This window comes from Cyprinus carpio, chromosome B5 (genome assembly GCF_018340385.1).
Source record: "Cyprinus carpio isolate SPL01 chromosome B5, ASM1834038v1, whole genome shotgun sequence".
NCBI lineage: Eukaryota > Metazoa > Chordata > Actinopteri > Cypriniformes > Cyprinidae > Cyprinus > Cyprinus carpio.
The window spans coordinates 7,077,385-7,091,704 of record NC_056601.1 but is presented as its reverse complement, the minus strand read 5'-3'; the positions used below and the strand labels follow the sequence as shown (position 1 = coordinate 7,091,704).

The 14,320-nt window shown below is 38.7% G+C and overlaps 1 protein-coding gene across 2 annotated transcripts in view; it reads left to right on the top strand.

Annotated features, from left to right (window-relative positions):
• The first annotated feature begins 480 nt into the window (after positions 1–480).
• Positions 481–14,320, top strand: part of LOC109090578 (serine/threonine-protein phosphatase 2B catalytic subunit alpha isoform-like) — a 36,831-nt gene continuing 22,991 nt past the window's right edge. The window contains exons 1-3 of one of the 2 annotated variants that reach the window (XM_042723976.1): positions 481–1,277; positions 9,375–9,572; positions 11,480–11,604. In XM_042723976.1, the coding sequence (XP_042579910.1) occupies positions 1,223–1,277; positions 9,375–9,572; positions 11,480–11,604 (378 nt within the window). In that variant the 5' untranslated portion in view covers positions 481–1,222. The remainder of the gene's footprint in view (positions 1,278–9,374; positions 9,573–11,479; positions 11,605–14,320) is intronic. The other variant, XM_042723975.1, reaches the window with a different exon arrangement.

Below are 14,320 nucleotides of genomic sequence, written 5' to 3'. Positions count from 1 at the left end.
GTGGTTTTTGCACTATATTTAGTAACCACTATGCATATACAGTAGGTAAACTATTGGTAGCCACAGTATATATGGGTTTGAAAAACAGTGATCACTACAGAAACCACTTTAAATGACCTTCTGACCCCAAGAAAAATCCAAACTCATGCAAATGCGCATATAGTTTATGTTTGTTACCCATTAATGGAATGAAGTGTGCAGCACAATGACACAAAGTAAAAATGAACAGTGATGCTATCATACAGTTTCCGGTAAACATCTTTGACAAAAAATGCCCCAGAAAACCTTTGTGGCAAAAGGCCTACTTTTTGGTTTTAAAGATATACAGCACACTAACTTTAATGTACTGTTTTCGCCTTGTAGTTTTTCTGCTTTCTTTTTCAGAGCTGCCCATCCCAGCTGAGAGACCTCCAGCACGACCCACTTAACCAGCTACATAGCACGTGTCAAACTTTACGTGCTACGTCACGCCTACGCCAGCGCGTCGAGAGCCACAGCTCCGCCATATTGCAGGAAATCCGTCTGAGGTTTAGAGATTAGCGTTTAATCTGAGGAGCTGGGAAAGAGAGTGTGATTGGAAGTTACTGCTAGCCATATGGTTAGCTCGAGTGGGCGGGTAGGTCGCGCAATCGCTGTTCTCACACGACAGGACATATGTTTATTAAGACAAATCGGCGCGGTTCGGCACGTTATTATTATGCCGAACTCTCTTATGAGAGTCTAGCTAAACTGGCGAGTTGACGTTCTGACTCTTAAAAGTGGAAAATCGGATTAACGTTCAAGACTGCGCAGCAAACCCTAATCATCTTGTGTCGCTGGCTCCCGTTGCTACGAGCCCGAGGTATCTGATAGAGAAAAGCTGATAGCTAGATAGGTCAATGTCGGCAGGAAAACACCGATACCGGACTCGGTTCTACTAACGTTTATCAGCGACGATCGGTGTTTGTTTCTGTCAGCGAGGGCAAGCGTTCGAGTCCGTGTGTCTGCTGGCGATGTTATTATGCTGCCCTGTGACCCGTGTACCCAACCGTTGTTCAGTGTTGACTAAATTAGCCGTGTTAGTGCGTTAAACCTGCCCGCTGGTCTGAATTTGAACAGTTCTCGGACCCTTTGGAGTCACTGGCCGCTTTGCGAGCTCTACTTCCTCGGACTGGCACCAGCGAACACGGAGGATATCTTTGCTCATTTGCTGGCTAATAAACCTTGACTGAACTGTGAGAAGATGTCGACTAAAGAGCCGAAAGAAAAGCTGTCGACCACCGAACGAATCGTTAAAAGTAAGTTCATTTCAGTTTGAGTATGAAGTGTCTAGACAGGTAATTACAGTTGATTCTAATGGATTCCCACTCTGGGGTTTTGTTCAATCATTTGATTCATCTGAATAATTTCTTGAGAGCCTGACGGATGTTCCAGGTTTTGTTGATTGATTGATTGCCTGCACTGTAATTCGTGATAGCGCCAGTCCCAACTTTTCAAACAGTTTTTATATTTTTAACTGTGCCACTAAATTGAATTAAAGTTGGTAAATAATCTTGGCACGAGTCCTTTTGAATTGACAATAAATGATCCTGTTGCACCCATTGCAACTAAAAGTAGGACATCCCCATTTATATTATGAATACTAATATAGACTTTTGCAGTACAGGTGATTGCTTTTCGACTATTAATCAGCCAAATTGCTCATTAAATCATTTAGTATTTACAGCAGCTTAAACTGTGTGGGTAAAGCTGTGGTTGTTTTGGAGATCAGCCATGCTTGTAACTGTGAATGTGGGAGTCACCCTTGATTCTGTCTTTTACTGTACATGTAAAATGTGATTTTTTTTTTTACTACACACTTGGTGTATGAGGTCGGGAAAAATAATTTTTTTTAATCCGTTTTTGTCTTTTTTTTTTTGTCTCTGGTATAAAGCAAACCTGATTTCAAAATCCAGCAATGTGCTCTTGTCATCCAGTCTTTGCAGGGGCTTATTATTTGTGGTATAAATAATGTGGAGTAAATTGAAACACACATGCTTCACATTACCTGTTTGGATCAGTTTTGAGAACTTTCCTAGAGAAAACCATGAGAATTAGCACGCAGTAGCAGCCTTCTGTCTTAGCATCAGCTAATGCTTTACAGGCAATAGACCTTAGTCAGGGTTATTTAATATGAATATTTCTTAAAGATTTCATACATGTAATATACTTAGTATTTTCACTATAATATAATCATTATACATAGAGTCTGTGCAATACTGTAATTTTCACAACACATTTTTCCAGAAATTTGTCATCAGGATTTATTTTATTTTTATTTGTTTTTTTTGGAAAGAGGTATTTTCAGTTTTGCGTCAGCTGAATGATCAACAGTGAAGTTACTTTACAGCCTGTTGAACAGACTGTACGCCTGTCACTTACAATTTTGTTTTAATTTTTGTGAAAAATTAAATCCTTCTAACTTGTGCTAATGACATGTTAGTTAAACTGAAATGCTATTGAACACTTTTTAATTTGAAACCGATTTCAGACAGTGTTTTTGATTCATATGTGATTACATAAATTTCTTGCTTTCTGCAAACTATCGTAATAGGAAACAAAAGCGTTTTTGCTTTTTAAGAATAATGATCTAAATAAGACTCACTGTGTTCATGCTTCATTATAACCAGGTAACTAGTTTACCCAATAAGGTCAAACCAGGTAAACATAGTCAAATTACATTTCATCGGAAATGTAAAATCAGGACTTTCTGTGGCCTTTTGCTGACATTTCAGTCATTGATCACCAGATGTTATACAAGAATAGTGTCACAGAAGTTGAATTTCTATTCTCTATGTTATTCCTTTGAGTTTGAAATATTATTTTGTTGGGTTGAGAAGCAAGAAAAAAAATGTAGACGCTAATAGCACATTAGTCGGTCAGCGCAGGAACCAATTTGCCTTTCAAATATCCAGGGTTTGCGTGAACACTTGTAGCCTGCCTAGTGTCTAGTTGTATCCAGGGCTGGAAAAGCCCAGAATCTGCGTGGCACGAAATGTCATCCTGAAGGCAGAGCCTGTCCTTGGTAATAACACTGAAATGCAAAGCGTTTGGTTCAGAACTGTGCCGTATGCAAATGTTTAAACTTAGATTGAAGATCTGTGCATCTAACCCTTCTATCAGCTGTGAAAAAGGGTTTTTGCATTTAATGAAGGTTTAATGCATCCCACAGAATTTTGTAGCTTGAATGTGTTGAGGTTTCTCCACATCGGCCTTAACCCTCCATTCTCTCTTTTGAACTTTAGGGTCAGGATCTTATTTGCAGAAGGAGGAGTCCCTAAATAAACAGACTCTGAACCTGGAATCCCTGGCTAATAAAGGCTTTGCCTAATCTGCTCTTAGTGCTCGTACGCAGCTTACCGTCACTATTCCCGGCATGTGTTGTGGACCCAGGGCTGCTTACTGTTTATTTATACTCCTCAGCAGTCAGAGTATAGATAATGTTCGTTTATGCCCTTATGACAATGAGTTAATATTGTACAAATCCTTAACTCAGGTGAGGTGGAGTTGGCTGCTCTTGCCCCTCCACATATTTTATTTTAGTGTGGCCAAATGAACTCTTCTGCATGAGCTAAAAATGGTTCTTGACTGTAAGTCTGCTGCGTTCTGCTAAGATCAACCCTGTTCAGTCATGCGTCATGATATCACATCTTTTTTTAACTGTCAGAGCTTACTCCTGAGGATATCATAATGACTGAAATGTTTGGGTTATGTCTTCATGCCAAAAGCAAGAGTGTTAGGTTGTCTTATACCATAGTCTTCAGTCATCATTTCTTCTCAAATAACATTTGAGATCTCAATTTACCATTTTAACTTTTGTAGGATTTTGGCTCAGTAGTTGCAGAAAAAAACGTTCACTTCTATGCTATTATAATTTCATACAGGTTTTTTTAAACTTTGGGGATTGAATTTAACATAAGATATTAAAATGAAATGTTTAAATATTAACTATTAACTAACATATTAACATTGGTTAGAAATATATGTCCATTCTTGTTGATTTTATATAATTCATCATATTTTCCATCACTCTGTTAGTCTTTGTAAATGGAAATATATAGCCACCATTATAGTAACTGCTTATTATTTCTTATAAATAATTATAATTCATTTATTATTAATATTTAAATTTAAATTAAATTTATGCATCTCTTAATCTTCAGCAGAGAAGTGAATCAAACTGTTCCCTGTGATTGGCTGTTTGCCGCACGTCACACTTTCAGGAGTTATCACAAACTCTGGATCAAACCCTTAAGTTAACCGAGAACATTTATATTGAGCTTTGTGAGCCCGTATAAAAATTTAAACCACGGCATCTGTTTTAAAGGGGTAACATGATGATGCTAAAAAGAATATTATTTTGTGTATTTGGTGTAATGAAATGGGTTTATGCGGTTTAAGTTTCAAAAAACAAATTATTTTCCACATACTGTACATTGTTGTTTCTCCTCTATGCCTCGCCTTTCTGAAATGGTCTTTTTTTACAAAGCTCATCGGTCTGAAAAGTGAGGTGTGCTCTGATTGGCCAGTTATCCAGTGTGTTGTGATTGGCTTAATACCTCAAGCATGTAACGGAAATGTTATGCCCCTGTGTGTCCGGGAGTGCAGAGACAAAAAAACATTAAAACCCATTATGGGTTTGCGCTGCGCAACGTCTTCACACACGGACAAGTGTGACATCATATACCTATGTAAACAAATACATTTCAAATTCACGTCTCGCACACTTCAATGCACTTCGAGTGGAACATATACATTCGCTTCGAACTGGAATCATGGCGGAATATCCAATGATGTCTACTTCGCAGGGCACTCACGTTCGAATAGAACAAACGTCTGAAGTGATAAGAGAAACATACTAAATGTCCAGAGCAGGGGGGCACGAGGACTGGAATTGAGAACCGCTGACTTATACTGTCTTTTTACGTGTTGTGTTGCATCGCGCTGTGTAAACATATAACCATGTCTGCATTTGTGATCGGAGAAACGACAAACAACAAGCGCTACTCTACACTGCTTAAAACTGGCATTTGAATCGTCAGTGGCAAATCCTTTAAATATGTAAACGTACTTACAGACTGTGAGTCAGAACAGCCGGCATTGTAGACTACTCTCCCAGGATCAGGAAACAGTCCTCCATAAAATGCAATGCACACATCTGTATATTTGGGTTGAACTGTTTTGGAACAGTGGTGTAAATACAACTTAACCACTGATTTCTAGTCGTATACTCTTTTGGAAGACCAAACAAAGTAGTTTTGCTTTCACAAGGAAACACAGAGTGTCTCCACAACATGGCAGCGGCGGCAACAGCGAGAATAAAAGCAAATCCTCCCACATTTCTTTGTATGAACATTTGGGCTTATTTAAACAAACCTTCCCACAAGGCAACTTATGCATATTTGCAGCATTTCTAAACTATCTGATTTAGGAGGGCCTGGTTGACTCTTAACTTTCATAAAAAAAATCTCTTTGGATTTGAGACTTTAGTCTTTGCAACTTTACAGATCTTCTTTATGCACCAAGAGCTTGTAACACTCCAAAGAGAAAGGAAAAGTTGAAAACACATCATATGACCCCTTTAATTAGACATTGCCTCACTGTTTCAGTCTCCTCGTACAGATACACAGCTGATTGGCTGTGGGATCCACAGTGATTTGAATCCCTAAGGGTTGAGGGCTCAGACAATATTTGATCTGGCATTCTGGGCACGTTTAATAGAACCGCCAGATAAACGGGAGCATTGTCCGAACTCCGAACGCGTTGCAGATGTCTTTAGTTACATGTCCCTCAGCATCAGCAATCAAGCCATAGTTTTAAAACCCACTTTCCATAAAATTAAGATCAACCCTGACTTCCTTTGAAACATATGGGCTCTCGTTGGCTATCGATCAAGCAGACATTCAGAGCCGGAGGCTGAGCAGCCAAAACACAGTATGGTGGGTGCATGCAAATGAGGTCGCAGTGGAAGCAGTAGCATCAACCCTAGCTTTTGTGATAGTCTTAGGGGGAAAAGACTGTGCAAGGGGCCTTTGCTGTTCACACGGCTTCCTGTTTTCTTCATGGTGTTTAAGAACTTCAGACAAGCTTCTCACTTCATTTAATAATGAACTCTTCAGAGGATACAGAGACAGAACAGACAGATATTAGCATGCCATGCTCTTGATAAATCTAGGCTTATTATCTTTAAAGGGTTAGTTCCCCCAAAAATGAAAATTAGCCTGTGTTTTACTCACCCTCGAGCCATCCTAGGTGTATATGGCCGCCTTCTTTCAGACAAATCCAATCGAAGTTATATTAAAAACTGTCCTGGCTATTCTAAGCATTTTTATTGCGGTGGGTGTTTCTCTTTAACATCTCCAAAACTCATCAAATAAAGTGCGCGCATCCATAATAAAACATGCCTCACATGGCTCTGGGGCATGAATAAATGCCTCCTATAGCAATTCCATTCGTTTTTGTAAGGAAAATATCCATATTTCAAACGTAATAAATATTTTTCTCTCACTTCTGCTGACTGCCGTACGCGGAATCGAGTTAGATTAGGCAGTTCAGCGCAAGTGAGGAATTATTGCACAACATCTCGGGATCCATTCACGTCTGTGAAGATTAAACCTGATAGCTGAATCAATAGAATCCTCATGATGCCATAACTTTTCTTATTAGCCCTAGCAGCAGCAAATGTCATGATGCTCCAGAGAGCAGCACAAAATAATAAAGAGCAGATCTGAAAATACACGTCTGCAACCTTCTTTTTTTCAAAGATGAATCCTCGGGAGCGAGAGTCACTGAGCGATGTGAAAATGTTTTTTTGTCAACAAACATGTGCAATGGTTTTATAGATGAACCGATAAGTTATTACTTTGTTGTTATGACTGATAGCTCATAAATGGCTAATAAAATAATGCATAAATTTGTTTCTTTTCTTGTTTCTTTAATAAAGATTAATCTTTCATTCATACAGTCAAATATGCAATACTGTATAACATTTGATTACTTTTTTCAATTTCTGTACCTAAAAACTAATGCTAGACCTACCTAAAAAAAACCCCCTGAAAAATCACTGTTTATTTTATTTGTATCTTTTCTCTTTTTTTATTTATTTGTGCTGTTGCTTGTAGTTAGATAGAATATTCTTTTTTTTTTTTTTTTTTTTTTTTTTTTTTTTTTTTGAAAGTATGGTTTTTCCATAAACTTAGCAAATACCGAACCATACCAAAACCGTGACTATAAAACTGAGATACAAACCGAACCTTGAAAAAGTTTAACTGTTCCATCCCTACTTGTAATGTAACTAAATATTTTTAATAGAAAAAAAAAGAAAAAAACTTAATCTTTGTTTTAAAATGCGGTTAATCATGATGAAACTGAGGTGGCAAAAGATCTTTTCCATATTGTAGCGAACACTGAAGTAGGATGAATTAACAAAACGGAAAGTTTATCAAAAGTGACTAACAACATTTTTAATGTTTTTGTTTCAAATAAATGCTGTTTCTATTCAGCAGAGTATCCTGAAAATATATCAGGATTTCAAAAAAATATCAAGCAGCATAACAGTTTTCAACATTGATGATAATACGTTTTTGTATCACATAGGGCTGGGCGATATGGCCTAAAAAAAAAAAATCCCCGATTTTTTAACAAAAAATCCGATTTACTATTTAAATCGATTTTTTTTTCCCCTACTTTTTTTTTCCCCTACTTAAAATCAATATTCAGATGACAAAGAAATTGTTCAAAAGTTTTAACTTTATTTTGTTTTGATTTTACCTTTTGGGATTTGATCTGGATTCCCCCTTCAGGTTAAATTGCAATCAGAAACAACAAGCCAAAAAGACAAGATGGCAGGTCCTGCCATTGTAAACCGTGAAAACGTTACATAAAATAAAATGTAACATAACATTCTTATCATACTGGATACAGTCTGTAAGACTGTCAAAGGTCTTTACTATATATTTATTTTTTTCATGGGACCCGCACTGATAGGGCAGAGTCAATCAGAGAGCCACTTTTACCGCAAAGTATCAAAAGCTAAATCTAGTCACAAATAGCATGTCTTTTTATCAATCTGTCATCCCTGATATGCAATGCAATGCAATACAAAAGGGGCTATCATTCTTTATCATTTACCAGTCAAATCTGTAACTGAGACAAGATGATTTAAAAAAAAAAAAAAAAAAAGCAGTATTACCTTAATGCTGGAAAGATTATACTAGCCCATCATGCATCTAACCATCCATGTGCACACTCGGTGTTAAGAGCTGTTAAGATTAAAACTGCCAACTCCGCAGTGAGTCAGTGTCATGGACGTAGGACAGAGCAAGTGTAAATATATTTTCTAGTCTATATTTCCATCTTGTTGTAAATAGAGCAGACAGTGTCTAACTGTGTCTACACCGTTAGATAACAAGAATCACAACGGCAGCTATTTTCATGAAAATCAAATACACTTCTTCAGTTTTGGAATTTTAGGTAGGCTATGTTTACTAAGGTTAGATTAATATATTAAATACATTTTAATTAGCCTAATACAATTAATAAAATTAAGAAGAATGTAAGAATTTCGTTTTGAAAAATTGCCATTTATCTGCATGCATAATATTAGACAATTATCCAAGAATTTCGGTACAAACAGTAAATATTAGGCCTGCTAGAGACATTTTATGTCGGAGCGGGATCTGAGCGGGAATTGGTTTATGGCGAGGGTGAGCGGAATATTAACGGGGCGCTTGCTTGGTGCGGCTGAGCGACTGAGGGGGGGGTGGGGAAGGGGGTTGAGCCCATTCTGAACTACGGGAGCCCTGAGTGGAGCGCCGGCGGATGTTAAAAAGAAAAACGATTTTCATTCAAACAAATCGATGTAAACTACACATTCGAGTTAATCGATAAAATCGATTTATCGCCCAGCCCTGGTATCACAAGGATTTCTGAAGGATCATGTAACACTGAAGATCGGATGCTGAACATTTAACTTGACATCACAGAAATAAATTACATTTCGCAATATATTAAAATAGAAATGTTATTTTAAATCATAATGGTTAAATTACTGTTTTACTGTGTTTTTATGCAATTAATGTAAACTCTGTGAGCATAAGAGACTTTCAGAAACACAAAAAAAATTATTCTGACCCCAAACTTTTGAAATATAGTTTATGTCTGTTTGTCCATTTATGACGTTTTATTCTTTAACTCTTTTCAAATGGTCTTTTATCGCTCTTAGTGGGCATGAACCAGTTAGTATCTCCTCTTTTACACTATGACTGAAGCTTGTTTTCATACTTGCAGCTACCTTGTTGATGTTGTTAAAGTTGTGCGAATTGTCAGCTGATATTTTGCTCTTGTTGCACCTACAGCAGTGCCACTGCCCCCTCACCAGCGGCTGACAGTGAAGGACCTATTTGTGGATGGTAAACCCAGTGCTGAGATACTGAAGAACCATTTGATCAAAGAGGGACGTGTGGAGGAGGACACTGCTCTGCGCATCATAAACGATGGTGCCAACATCCTAAGGCAGGAAAAGTGCATGCTAGAGGTGGAGGCACCAGTCACTGGTAAGAAAGCAAGAACATATCTTTAGTAGGGCTTGAGGGAGATGACCATCAGTCTAGATTACAATGAACTTTGTTCTGACTTGCGTTTTTTTTAACCTAGTTCCTAAGAAAAAATGTTCTCCCCCAAAAAAGGTGTTTTTCCTTATGGAAACTTCATGCAACGTTTCAAATATTCATTATTACACTTCATTGGCATCAGCGTGTGTACCTTTAGCCAACAATAAAATTATAAATTGTAAAACGATTGGTTTGGTTGATAAGTAACGATTCAAGTAGGCCCATATTCCATCTGTGAAAACAGTTTTCATCAGGCACACAAAATTGGCATTGCTGTTGAGTTTTTTGCTGAGATTTGTGTTACAAACGGTCACTGTGGAGAATCAGCTGCATAAAACGGACTCGTATGAAGATCCGTGTCAGTGCCTTTGGTTATGACAGATACTGTCTACAGATCAGTGGTATGCAACACAGGAGACAGTCACAGATTCTGCCGAGGAATGTGGTCAGTGATGCTTCAGTGAACACTAGGAGGGATGTGCAGAAACTAATTAACTAAATGAAGGGCTGCCTGAATGACACGACTGTTTGCTCTAAAGGAAGACTTTTTGTCTGGTTTTGAGTGCAATTGACCGTGATTGAACGATGCTACTTTCCTGTCTACATTTAACTTTATTACATAAATTAGGGATACGTGATATTTATTTTTATTTTCAATTGATCGATTGGTTTTGTATCAGACAGCCAATAGTGGATATTGCTCTTGCACATTTCCCATATTTCTAAATATGTTACCTTTGTTGTCGTCAAGTTAATTTTTAAAAATGAATAATTTATAAACACTGTTAAATTGAATCTTTAGCTAATCTCAAAATTAATATCTTTTTTTCATGCTGTGAATAATTTAGAAAATTTACAAGGTCTAAAATCACTTGTAGCATTTAAAATGATTGATATCATTTTAGTTTTATATTTATATAAATTGTAATTTATCAGTCTATTTATTAGCCATAACACATAATTTTCAATATATCCCATAAATTTAGTATTTTTTTTTAAATTCATGACAAATGAAAAAAAAAAAAAAAAGTTTAGAGGTTGATTATACAAGCACACTAAATGCCACCAAAAAAAACAAAAAAAAACAAACCTAGTTTATAAACTGGTTGACATCAATAATTGGCTAGTTAGATGTTGGACGACTAGTCAACTATTTTGATCCATCCCTAGTCACTCTGGTTTGTGAGAAAACACATAATTGTCAATAAGTTATGGGTTTTGCTTCTTTTATTTGACAGATAGATAGAATAAAGTGACAAAATCAAATAATGGCCATTTACAGATTATACAGGAGAGTCTGTATAGCATCGGAGTAATCTTAAATTTAGCTGGTCCTTATCAGTGACAGACAGAGCTTGTTAAGCTTACTCAATTACTTGATGAAGATGTTGTGCTTCAAGGTTTAATTCTTTGTGTGCGTCATGCCGTGGTATTTTATGATGCAGATGAATTAGAGCTCATCTGTCCTCTATAGATATCGCTGCCTTTGAGCATAAATTAATAGATGTCACAAACCCCTCTGGCTCTTGATACATTTTGTTTTATAAATGGATCCAGCCTCTGTATTTTCAGATATAGAGTCATTGTTGCTAAGTGACAGAGCAGTCTTGTACATGTGGCCGTTGCTGGCTGGATGATGCAGGTAGGATGGATTTAAGTGAAGTGGTTGGTCTCTGTACAGTCCAGCACTTCCCTATTGCATTTGTTTTATAATGTGATGTAATACAGAAAACCTTTTACCGCTTTGCTTACAGTTGCCATTGATTTCAACATGAGGCGGGTGTTAAGCACCATTTACCGAATGTGATGTGCAGTGTTAAGCTTTTATTTTGTTTCCCTTTCACCCCCAGTATGTGGTGATGTTCACGGACAGTTCTTCGACCTCATGAAGCTCTTTGAAGTTGGTGGTTCACCCGACAACACGCGCTATCTCTTCCTGGGCGATTATGTAGACAGAGGATACTTCAGTATTGAGGTGAGTGGAAGTTTTTCAACTGAAGTAAACTAGAACAAGATGCTAACACAGAATCTGCACCTGCAGAAATCTGGTTCACTGGAAACTGTAACAACTGTAACACAGATTTTTATACATTTTTGGCTAATTTATAAATTTAGCCAGTAAATTTTGGATGGATAAATCAAAATTAGGTAATTACACTTAAATCAAAACATGATATGGACTGGTGTCTGTAAATGTTAAGCTGCAAAAATACCATTTAAATATGAATCCTGCATGTACTGTGTGTCTCTGTGTTTCGTTTACTACACACAAGCTGAAGCATGCGTGACACTTGCAGTGCTTTCAGCTTCAATATGAGTATATGAACACATGAATAATCCCTAGAACTGCTTTGAGAGTCACTTCATGAGCATTTTACAGTTTCATTTGAGAAAAACTATTGTCATATCATATATGGGCTACAAACAGAAACTTGACCGTCTTCACAGCAACCCCTCAAAATAAAAATCTAGGTTAACTTGAAAAAATTGTGACCGAAATATATTACTTAATGTAATGATAGTACTACTACTACTCATAAAATTATTATCAAGACATTATTTTTTAAGGAATATTTTCCAAAAATATTTAGCAGAAAAATGTAAATCGCTACGGTTACTTAATGTAACCTCGGTTTCCTGAGATAAGGGAACGAGCGTTATGTTTGGAAAACCTCCTTTGTCCTTTCTACTGAAGCCTGATTTGTTCACGTTTGTGTAGCTGCACAAACCAATGGCACTTCAGCCTGACAAAAGCACTAATAAGGGCCCTAAGGGACTTAGCCATTATCTCGCCCCAAGCTTAGCTGAGGGCTTGAGAAATCACTACCCACATGGGAGGTTTAAACAGATAGAATCCGCGCCTGCAGGGTGGGGATGTCTAATTTATAGAATCTGGCAAAAGTGCAAGGCGACGACCAGCCGCACAGATCTCACTGATATATATGCCGCTGGACCACACCCATGAGGAGGCCATTCCTCTTGTGGAGTGGGCTTTCACACCAATAGGGCATTCCAGTCCTTCTGATGCATAAGCCAGAGCTATTTCATCAACAATCCAGCAAGACAGTGTCTGCTTGATAACCAGCAGACCCTTCTGGCGGCCTCCAAAGCAAACAAACAGTTGTTCAGACTGCCTAAACAGTTTAGAACGTTCCACATAGACTCAGGGCAGAGAGCGTTCGGGCCCTGCTCGCCGTCTGCAGTGGGGAGCGCCAATAGGGATATTACTTGCACTCTAAAGGGAGTAGAGAGCAGTTAGGAACATAGCTGTGTCTCGGTTTCAGAATGACCTTGCAGTCACTGAGCCCAAACTCAAGACACGAGGCGCTGACCGACAGCGCTTGTAAGTCAACCACACGCTTAACCAACGCCAAAGCAAGGAGAAGGGCCATTTTAAGCGATAAGGACAGAAGTTTAAACAACGCCTCTGAAGCGGGGTGGTCTGCGAGCGAACTGCAGTGAGTAGCCTCGTCGAATTGTTTTTAAAACCCATCTCAAGATTCCCGGAATGGCCAATAGAGTCTGGATGCAGACACGATGCACTCTCAGCCACGCATGCGCACTTGACACATGCATTTTCAGCTGCACGCATGCACTTTGAGGACATGCACACTCAGGCTCACACATGCGCTCTTCACAGTGTTTCGAAGGCGGAAATACATCAAAATGCAAACTAAAAGCACGAGATAAAAGAAATTGATAACTCCGCCTGAAAATAAATATGAAAACGAAAAACTATTTCACGAGGTGAAATCCTATTTTCAAAGGGTGGAGATTACTGCTTTTTAAGAGTGCCATAAAGACTGGTGGTTCAGGTCACGACTCGGATTTATATAAAATTATAGCTCAGAGACATTGTTGAACATCCACACTAATATTGTTCAATTACTTTGCATATGTACCTATGTAAACGGTCCGCATATTGGCAAAATATGTTACTAATTAACGGTAATACATTATTAAAATCTTAGTTTTTTTCCTTGTACACATTCTTCAGGCCTGAAAATAATTGACTTAAGACAATTATATAGTAATTAAATTGAAACCGGAAAAAAAACAGCTATATATTTCTTCATTGTAAGAATGACAAATTTTATATATATATATATATATATATATATTTATATTTGTGACGAGTCAGCTGCCTCCCCCACTAATTATCATCGGCACCCAGTCCCAAATCGCTGCCCTTCACCAGGCTCCCGACAGGAGTGGGTGTGTAAGAGAGGAGGGACGCTGGACGAGCCAGGGCTGGCGGCGTGTGATGGGGCACACCTGATGTAAATGGAGCCTCATCACCGCTGCTGTTTAAAAAGCCCAACGCGCCTCTTCTCGGGAGACTGGTCTCTTCCCCGTGCATGCACGCTGGTGTCCTCGAGGGTCCAGGAAGGGTGCGTTGAGGGACTCCCGTGCCGCCAGAGACGTGAGCTGCCGGACCCGCGGTCCGGATGAGAACCACACCTGTTACACGGCCGTCGGGCCAGGATGCCGGGCCGTCTATCCCCTTCAAGCGCCGCGGCCAGCGAGAAGGATGAGGCCGCTGGAAGAAGCCACCTCCCTTCGCGCCCGGACCGAAGAGGGGAGCGTGTGCAGCCACCGGACTCCGCCCCTTACCCGGACCCTTCCCTCCTGAACACTGCCCCTCCTACACAAACCCCGTAGCACGACAAGGACACCAGATTCCCTGTTTA